General features: G+C 44.1%; 1 protein-coding gene across 1 annotated transcript in view; it reads left to right on the top strand.

Moving 5' to 3' along the window:
• Nucleotides 1-570: 570 nt before the first annotated feature.
• UBE2N (ubiquitin conjugating enzyme E2 N) overlaps nt 571-10,536 on the top strand; it is a 35,442-nt gene continuing 25,476 nt past the window's right edge. The window contains exon 1 of the mRNA XM_032297792.1: nt 571-959. Coding sequence (XP_032153683.1) covers nt 930-959 — 30 coding nt within the window. The 5' untranslated portion in view covers nt 571-929. The remainder of the gene's footprint in view (nt 960-10,536) is intronic.

Genomic DNA, 10,536 nt, shown 5'->3' with positions numbered 1-10,536 from the left:
CCATCACACACAGCAAGCCATCCATCATCAAGACAAAATGCTTCCCCAGCAATTCAATTTTTGGGCACCCCCACTCTAATTCTCTCATAAGACCTCGCACTCCATGGGTAATCTTTCGTTTACGGATTACTCTGGGTTCTCTAAACCTCTCCTTGGTCATTCGTCCTGTTAGCGATTCTGTCTCGGCCGCTAGGTCCAGGCGTTCACAACCATTTTTCCCGCCTCCAGCTCGCTCCAAATCCTTTTCCTTCAGCCTACCTGAGGCCCAAGGGGCGTGTTAGAGGTCCGATTTATACAATTTAAACATCGAAATTCCCTCAACAGGGTGTGGGTAACTGAAGAGACCCCCAGTCAGAGCTTTGCCACCGAGTTTCGGTCTTATCCTCCCTTTGAGGAAAGACTAAGCGGATCAGCCCCACCGCAGTCGTTTACTGCAGTGCCAGCCGAGAACGCGCGCAATGCAGGCAGAGCTGAATGAACGAACGCGCGAAAGAATGAATGGCCTACGTCGGAGGCCGGGCCTCTGTTCCTCTGTTACGACGCCCACCGGCGCGGGCGTGGCTACGGTTAAGAGGCTCGCGCGCGCGCGCGCAGGCCGCGCAGTACCTCAGTCGTGGGCAGGATCGGCCACGAGCGCCACAGCCCCGCGCCGCCTCTCCCAAGTCCCTGCCCCGCCGCGGCGCGTCACTTCCGTCACCCCCGGCCGGGGTTGGGGCGGGGCGCGCGGGGGAGGGGGCCAGGTCGGAGGGAAGCCCGCCCGTGCCCAAGCCTGCGCCGGAGCAGGGACTACATTTCCCGAGGGGCCTCGGCGGCGGCTGCGGCGACGGGCGCGGTAACGTCCCCCGGAAGTGGAGCCCGGGACTTCCACTCGTGCGTGAGGCGAGCGGAGCCGGAGACTAGACCAGAGGCCGAACTCGGGTTCTGACAAGATGGCCGGGCTGCCCCGCAGGATCATCAAGGTAACCGCCCAGGCCGGCCTCCAGCCCTCCGCCCTGCTCTTGTCGCCTCGGCTGGGCGGGCAGCACGGCCTCTCGCCACCTTCGGCTCGCGGCCCGCGCTGGGAGGCCTGAGCCGGCGCTGAGAGGGTCTGGCCGCGGCGGAGAGGGAAGTCGGGTGCTGGGGAGGGGGCGCCGGGGAGACTTCCGGCCGCGGCGGGGCAGCCGGGCAGCGGGGACCGGGGGCTTCCAGGCGGCCGCCCGTCGGGCTAGGGAGTCCTGGCCCGAGCCCCGGCGGAGGGTGGAGCAGCAAGGCTGCGGGACTCTGGGCTTGGGCGCGGGCCTCCGTAGCTTCTCAGACCACCCCACGGCGGAGGCCTTGGGCGCGCGGGAATCGCGGTGGGGGCTCGGACTCCGGGCGGGGGTTGTGGCCCGACAGGGTCCCTCGGCCACCGGGCCCCTCTTCTCGGCCCCGACGGGGGAGCGGAGGTGCGGCAGCCGCGGGTGCAGAATGAATGAACCGGGAGGGTCAAGCCGGGCGGGGCTCTGCGCCCCGGGAGGTGGCTCTGGAGGCCCGCGCGTCTTGCCGCGGTCAGCACATGCTCGCCCCTGGCTGCCGCTGCTATCTGGGTCCCGGAACGTGGGGGCTCCGCGTCCCGCTCCCCTTGCTTCCGCGTTCTCCTCTAAATACGTTTCCGCTCGTTTATCTCTGCGAAGTGATTTCACTCTGGTTGGCAAACTCTTTCAGAGCTGTTCCGAGGAAATAGTTTTAACAGCAAGGCTGGGGGAGGGCCGCAGTTATGGGGAATTCTCTCCCTCTCCTCTCTCCTCTCTCTCTCTTTTCTCTGCGCTCTCTTTTTCATAGAGATGGGGCCTTGGTATAGTGCCCAGGCTAATCTCGAAACTCCTGTCCTCAGAGATCTTCCTGCCTTGGCCTCTATGGGGGATCTTGTGAAATCTTTTGCCTCTCGATTTGGTGCGCTTTAATTATTAATTGGCTGTTTATTAATACTGTTCTTTGACAAGTACATGTGGATCCATAACATTTTCTATTCTTTAATTTTGTAAAGTCTTCGCCAAATAATAACTAACAAGTCTTCAGATGTGAGATATTTCTTGCCATCCACAACAACTAAATCTTAAATTTTTGTGTCAGTTTTTATGAGGGAAATTAGTTGAACATTTGTGTGGCCAAATTCGCCAGTTAAGGTGACTAAATTGCAGCATCATTTTGCTTGATATAACCTGGCAAAAGTGTATGTTAGTCTTGTTCATTCTTGTAAAATCTATAGGGGGATGCATGTACTGTATAGTGCTTAATGCAATTTCGTTTAAATATATCTGAGGTGAGGGAGGTATCCTTGACCTAAGGGTGCTTGAGGTAGAGAAATAAGTCATTTTCCTATGGTAGAAATTCTTAGAAATAAGAGAAGTAGAACAGATTGTCAGTGAGCACTAGAGTCTAATAACGTGAACATTCATAGTGCGAAATCTGTTGCGTGTGGATTTATCTAGGACTCTATCCAAGGAGTTTTAATTGTCGTATGTATTGGCAGGTCCTTAAAATGTGATTTTAGTTATAATGCAGTCACATGGTCCCCAAAGATCATGTTTATTGAGGCCCCAGTTGAAAAATGAATAGGAAGTGATACAGCCATACACCAAATATCCTTGAGTTTTTGTTACTTAGGTTATTGACTAAGTACATAATGCAAATTGACATTCATGATAATTCTCTAAAATACATAGTGAACTAAACATTTAACAAGCATTTTTTCCATATTTGATTATAAAGATATGCACAGTAATATGAAAGCCTTGTGTGAAAAAATAAATTCTGTGGAACTTTGTTTATAAATTTACAGAAATGGCTTAAGGCAGTAAGTTGAAGTCCTCATGATTTAATTCGTTTGGCATATAATTTAATTTACAGTGGGCATTACGTTTTGTTGTTCAAACTAAGACAGTAGTAACATACTGTAATATATAATCTTAATTTTACGGTATCATGTTGAGAACATCTATCTAATGAATGGTACCTTGATTTGGGTTTTATCTTATTAATGTCCTTTATAGCTTAACAGGATGGTTTTCTCCTATCCTTACAGAGGATTAAAATATTAGATTTTTTTTAAGTGCCCATGTTTTTGTATGTAGGTTGTTCCATAATCAGTGAAAATGCTTTTTTTTTTTTTTTTTTTTAAAGATCAGAATTTATTTTAAAAATTTGCCTCTTTTCTGTCAACTACTATACAAAGTTCTCTGTGGTAGTTGGGGGTAGTGGTATTGTCCTGAGGCAAAAGGGACATACCTTTGTTGCCTGGACTGTTAATTTTTTTTATTTCTGGGTGATCTTCGGCTTTTTTTTTTTCTTTTCTTTTTTTGAGACAGTCTCACTGCCTCCCAGGCTGGAGTGCAGTGACAGGATCATGGCTCACCACAGTCTCCATCTCCTGGTCTCAGATGATCCTCCCACCTCAGCCTCCTGAGTAGCTGGAACTGCAAGGTGCATGTCACCACACCCAGCTAATTTTTGTAGAGACAAGATTTTGCCCTGTTGCCCAGGTTGGTCTCAAACTCTTGACCTCAAACAATCCATCTACCTCAGTCTCCCAAAGTGCTGGGATTACAGGCACGGACCACTGTGCCCTGCCTGACCTTTGACTTTCAAAGGATGAAATTTAGTGATTATAGCATCAGTGTTACCATTCCAATCTAATGAAAATAATAAAATGAAATGGCTTGATTTGCATGACTGTTAATATTATGCTTTCTAGTGTATAATGTTCATTATTTACATTTGTAGATTTCATTCTTTTTCTTTTTCCTTTTCTTCTCTCCGTTCTTCCTTCCTTCCTCTTTCTTTCTCTTTGTCTTTCTCTCTCTCCTCTCTTTCTTCTTTTGACGGAGTCTCCCTCTGTCGTTCAGACTGGAGTGCAGTGGCACAATCTTGGCCCACTGCAACCTCTGCCTCCCAGGTTCAGGCAATTCTCCTGCCTCAGCCTCGAATAGCTGGGATTACAGGCATATGCCACCACACTTGGCTAATTTTGTATTTTTAGTAGAGATTGGGTTTCACCATATTAGCCAGGCTGCTCTCGAACTCCTAACCTTGTGATTCTCCCCACCTTGGCCTCCCAAAGTGCTGGGATTACAGGTGTGAGCCAACGCACAGGCCTTAAAGAACTAGCTGTAGATTTCTTAACCATTTGATTCTTAGAGACATTTTTGTGAACCAGACAATATGTTTTGCAGTCTGGAAACTGACTTAGATGACTTTCCTAAGGTAAAACTGCCAAGAGGCAGAATTTGGATCTTGATTAGTGTAACCTTTCCCTGTCTCGTTACTGTAAAATGACTAACTGTATAAATATAAGATCATTTTCTGGACTACTGTTCACCTAGTTGCTATCTCATTTAGATGCCTGTATCTAATGCAGTAGCAAATTCTGTAGGTTCTGCTTTGAATATATATATACTCAATCAGACACTTTCTGTTTCTTTCAAACTTCTGTTCCTTTCAAACCTCTGTTCACTTCCATCACTTACTGCCTGGCCTGTGTATTAGCCTACTTTGGAGCAGCAGCTAGTGTTATCTTCTTAAAATATAGAACATGTTACTCCCCTGCTAAAAACTCTGTAGAGGTTTCTCCATCACACTTACATTAGAATCTTGCCTTTTTCCCCCACTAGCTATAAGGCCGTACATTCATCTGGGATCTGCCTACCTCTGAGCTCATATGTACTTCGCTCCTTGAGTCACTCCACTGTAGCCACACTGTTGCTGCTTTGCCGTACCCTGAACAATAAGTGGTTGAGCTGATTCCAGTCACTAGGCTTTCCTCCTGTTTATTGCATTGCTTGCTTTGTCCAGTTGTTCCTTCTTAGCTCATATGTTGTATCCTCTACCTAACCTGTACCATATAAACCAGTTTTCCTTTTTCCTCCCCTGCAATTTGATCCTCCTATCTCCCTTTCTTCTGTATAGTGCTTATTACTTTTCAAAGTTATGTTATTTACTGTTTATGTCTCTGTATTCCCCATTAAACCTTCATGAAATTAGGGACTCGGGTGTTCTGGGCATTGCTCATTCATGCCTGGACCAATCCTTGGTGCATAGTAGATACTGAAATAATAATTGACTAACTGAATAGATGAGCCTTAATCTCTTTGGGAGAAAGTTTTAGGAGAGTTATTCTATATCATAATTTGACTTTGTTACTGTTTACTATATTCTGTCTGAACCAATGTCTGAGCTAAGTTAAAATTAGTCTCAGTTTCCACTCATAAGCTCATTTAAAAACAAGACATATAAATCTTTTACGTTATTTTGTGTGTGTGTGTGTGTGTGTGTGTGCCTATTCTGTTATGTATCTTTTATGTTATTAACTAGGAAAGCACACATAGAGCACATTTGAAAGGCTCTGAAGGATACATAGAGAATCCCTCATCTGTCCTTCAGCATGCCAGTTCCCCTGCTTAGACAACCACTGTTTGTGCTTGTTTGTTTTTTGAGATGGCGTCCCCCTCTATCTCCCAGGCTAGAGTACAGTGGTATGATCTTGGGTCACTGCAGCCTCCATCTCCCAGGTTCAAGCAATTCTGCCTCAGCCTCCCAGGTAGCTGGGACTAACAGGCATGCACCACCACGCCCAGCTAATTTTTGTATTTTTAGGAGAGATGGGGATTCACCACGTTGACCATGCTAATCTCAAACTCCTTAAGTGATCCACCCGCCTTAGCCTCCCAGAGTGTTAGGATTACAGGTATGAGCGACTGTGCCTGTCTTCAACCACTATTTTTATTGTGTGTCCTTACAGAAAGACTAGAGCAACTTTGTGCTATAAGTTAGGCGTCTTCTCCTTCTCATGCAAATACCCTGATACTCTTCTCTCCCCCTCTAACCACCTATGTATCTTCAAGTTGACTTTTTTTTTTTTTAAAGAGACAGACTGCCACTTTTGCCCAGTTTAGAGTGCAGTTACTTTTCACAGGTGTGTTCATAGTATACCGTATACTGCCTCAAACTCCTTATATCAGGTGATCCTCTACCTTCAGCCTCTGGTAGCTGGGACTACAGGCATGCACCATAGTGACCAGCTTTGGCTCATTTTTTCAGAGGGCTATTTAATGAAATCTTGTGGTTAGACTTTATTTTTTTAATCTTGGAAATTTTAATACTTTTTCAATAGAGATGGGGTCTTGTCATGTTGCCTAGGCTGTTCTCAGGCTCCTAGGCTTAAGTGATTCCTCCACTTTGGCCTCCCAAAGTGCTAGGGTTACAGGCATGAGCCACTGTGCCTGGCCTAGACTTTGCCGTAACTAATTGCTTATTCATAACTTTTAGATCATTTCCTAAATTGTGCTATATAAACGATGCTGTAATGAAGTTTCGTGTGTATGGTTATTTTGCACAAGTGTGAGTCTTGGTAGTTGTGTTTTTAGCTAGAACGTTAAGTTTTGTTTTTCTGCCTTATTTCCTGAAACAAAGCTCTTTTGGCCAATAAAAGTGACTGAAACTGGGCTCGGTGGCTCACACCTATAATAACAGCTCTTTGGGAGACTGAGGCCCAAGGATTGCTTGAAGCCAGGAGTTTGGGACCAGCCTGACGAACATAGCGAGACCTCTGTTTCCACCAAAAAAAAGTGAACACTTAAAGCTTAAAGTCATAAAGGTTAAGAGGTACCTAAAATATCCCTAGAATGAGAAGTTCTCCATAATCTTGTCATAAAGAAGAATCACTTTCAGGAACAGATAAATGAGAGGTATAGTTATGTCCTTGGTCAAAACCAAATCTGTTTCAGCTTTACATGTTACATTGGGATAGTGACGGACATTCCTTTAATTGTCTTTTCAAAATAAATCATGAGGGCCAGGTGCTGTGGCTCATGCCTGTAATCTCAGTACTTTAGGAAGCAGAGGCAGGAGGATCCCTTGAGCCCAGGAATTTGAGACTGGCCTGCACAACATAGTGAGACCTTGTCTCTACAAAAAATAAAACAAAAATTAGCCAAGTTGTGACACACATCTTTAGTCCCAGCTACTCAGGAAACTGAGGTGGGAGGATCGGTTTGGTCCACGAAGTTGAGGCTGCAGTGAGCCTAGATCGTACCACTGCACTCCAGCCTGGGTGACAGAGCGAGACCCTGTCTCAAAATAATAATCATAATAATAATAATGAAAATGATAAAATATAGCCTTGGGAAAAAGTAGTTACCTTACCTTAGGGGTTGACTTATTTGATTAAAACCTAGTGAGCCAGCCTGCTGAAATTAGAATTGTATCAGTCATTCCCAAAATTTACTTTTCGTCTTTCTCCCCCACTGGCCCCTTTTCTATGGTGCTGAAAAATTTACTTAAAACAAATACGGCTGGATGAGGTGGCTCACACCTGTAATCTCAGCACTTTGGGAGGCTGAGGTGGGTGGATCATGAGGCCAGGAGTTCGAGACCAGCCTGGCCAGCATGGTGAAACCCTGTCTCTACTAAAAAATTAGCCGGGCGTGGTGGCACGCGCCTGTAATCCCAGCTACTCGGGAGGCTGAGGCAGGAGAATCACTTGAACCTGGGAAGTGGAGGTTGCAGTGAGCTGAGATTGTGCCATTGCACTCCAGCCTGGGCAACAAGAGCAAGACTCTGTCTCAAAAACAAAAACAAAAACAAAAAAAAACAAAAAAAAAAAACCCCATATAATTGTAATCCCAGCACTATGGGAGGCTGAGGCAGGCAGATTACAAGATTAGGAGTTTGAGACCAGCCTGGCCGACATTGTGAAACCCCGTCTCTACTAAAAAAAAAAAATTTGCTGGGCATGGTGGCAGGTGCTTGTAATCCCAGTTACTCAGAAAGCTGAGACAGGAGAATTGTTTGAACCCAGGTGGCGGAGGTTGCAGTGAGCTGAGATTGTGCCATTGTACTCCAGCCTGGGCAACAGGATGAGACTCCATAAACAAAAAACCTTTAATTAATTAATTTTTTGAGACAGGGTCTCTGTCACCCAGGCTGAAGTGCAGTGGAAAAATGGACTTTTCTATTTGGTGTGATTTAGCTTCAAATTCTTAAAAATTGGTTACAGTCTGATTTTATGTTGAGACTTGAGTTTACTGTTTTAATAGGATGTTTAAAAGTACATGCATTATTTTTTCCTATTACTATTTAAAAGCCACTCATTTGATAGATATTCTAGTGCATAAGTTATTATTATTATTATTGAGTAAGAAAAGTGATTTAGAAAACTCACCTGTTGTTTTTAAGCCCTGAAAATCCTTGGCTGATAATGGTTTTTCCAACTAAAAGCATGAAAAACTTACCATGATGTTTCAGAAATTATCTACCTCTGGGTGGGGGGAGGGGAACTTAGTCAGGCATGGTGGTTCATGCTGTAATCCTAACTGGAGACCGAAGCAGGAGATTCACTTGAAGCCGGAAGGCTGAGGCTGCAGTGAACTATGCAGCACTGCACCCCAGCCTGGGTAATAGAGTCAAGACCCTGTCTCTAAAAAATAAATAAATAAAAAACCTTACTATGATGAAGATGGGTTTGTTATTAATTGTAATTAAGATCACCTTTGGAATTAAAAAAAAAAAACCAAAAAACAGAAAACTTGTAAAAGTTTGGCCAGGAACAGTGTGGTTCTTTAGTTCTTTCAGTTAACTCACTTAAGAATTTTCTGACCTCTTCCTAGGAAAAGAAGCTATTTTTCTAACGTATGACTCTGGAGATTCAGATGCTTGCCAAGTTTATTTGTAGATTCCCTAGGTCTCCATGTGCTCCATGTTAAGAATCCCTGGACTGCCTTTGGTAGTGATTAAACTTTCAGGCTCTAAAGATACTGTTTTAATATACTATCTAATGTTTGGTTATGAAATGTGAACATAACTGAAAGTTAAAAATAGCAGTCAGTTCAGTATTATTTTTTAAGTTCCTCTGTGTCAAGCAGTTCCTTCAGTCCAGATTGATCAACTCATGCACAGTTGAAGTTGAGTTTTGCCAAATTATCAAACACTTTAGTATTCACTGTGCGAAATGACTATGACCAGAAATGTTATGCATTTGCTTTGCTGAAATTTGGAGTTTTTTCCACACATTAATGACCACTCTTAAAACCAGAGTTTTACATGTTAGAGAACATCTGTTCTGTGCTTTTCTTTCCCTGGTGAGGAATTTGTAGGCCAAGGAAGTTGGATGACCAGATTCCTGACATGCAGTTCAGTACTTCTTTTTTCCCTATACCTATAGGATAGTTTACCTTTGTATAAATGGATTTAAGAAGAAAATATGCTACAGATTCAAGTTGTATGGATTCTGAACACATATTTTCTGTTACAATGAATTATGGATGCCTATGTGCTATAGAAAAATACTAGAAACAAGGAAATGAGGACAGAAGCATTCAGCAGAGGCTTTTGACATTACAATTGTAGTTATCATTGTTCTGATGTAGGTGCCTTATTTGTATCTTATACAGTGTTACTATCTTTTTTGTTTTTGAGACGGAGTCTTCACTCTGTGTGGTGGCACGATGCTAGCTCACTGCAACCTTTGCCTCCCAGGTTCAAGCAATTCTCCTGCCTCAGCCTCCCTGAGCGGCTGGGACCACAGGCATTGTGCCCCCATGCCCGGCTAATTTTTGTATTTTTTGTAGAGACAGGATTTCACCGTGTTAGGATGGTCTCAGTCTCCTGACCTCATGATCCGCCTGCCTTGGCCTCCCAATGTACTGGGATTACAGGTGTGAGTCACCGCGCCCAGCTCACAGTATTACTTTCTAAAAACAAAATAAATCTGAGAGGCATAGTGTATGTAGTAATGCTATATTAAGAAAAAATTCTTATGTGTGTATGTAAAAAACGAGTTGGACTGTTGTTTCATTATAGAGTTGAAAATTTCTTTGCAAATGTAGTATATGAAGGAATCACCATGGATATACCAATTATCAAATAATAGGGAATCTTCTAACTTCAGCTGAAATCTTAGCAGCTTTTAAAATTTCTTCCCAAGTTAAGTGATTGGTGGCCCCAGGGTCTCTGGTGGCAGAAACATGACTATGTGGTTAGAGGAACTGGATAATTGGTTAAGAGCCCTCAGAATCAACAGAAATAATTATTATTCATTCTTTCAAGGGCTTCATGACACCATTGGGGGCATTTTATATTCTTTTAAAATCCTGGATGAAGCTATTCTAAAATTTCTTGAGTAAAGTTCTGAATTGACCAGTAACTGAGATGCTTCTGAATAATTAGGATTTTACTGTAATTTAAAGTAATTTTAGACACTGGTTTCAGAATCTAAGGTTGACGTATTTTGCATTACAAAAAAATTGGCAGCTGGGCCTGTAATCCCAGCACTTTGGGAGGCCAAGGCAGGCGGATCGCCTAAGATCAGGAGTTCGAGACCAGCCTGGCCAACGTGGTGAAACCCCATCTCTACTAAAAAGAAAAAAAAAATTAGCTGGGTGTGGTGGCGTGTGCCTGTAATCAGCCTACTCCGGAGGCTGAGGCAGGAGAATCGCTTGAACCCGGGAGACAGAAGTTGCAATGAGCAGTTGCGCCACTGCACTCCAGCCTGGGTGACAGAGTGAGACTCCCTCTCAAAAAAAA

Source organism: Sapajus apella, unplaced genomic scaffold (assembly GCF_009761245.1).
Source record: "Sapajus apella isolate SASKATOON/1434 unplaced genomic scaffold, GSC_monkey_1.0 scaffold2, whole genome shotgun sequence".
Classification (NCBI taxonomy): domain Eukaryota; kingdom Metazoa; phylum Chordata; class Mammalia; order Primates; family Cebidae; genus Sapajus; species Sapajus apella.
Note: the sequence above shows the minus strand (reverse complement) of the source record. Positions and strands in the feature narration are given on the sequence as shown.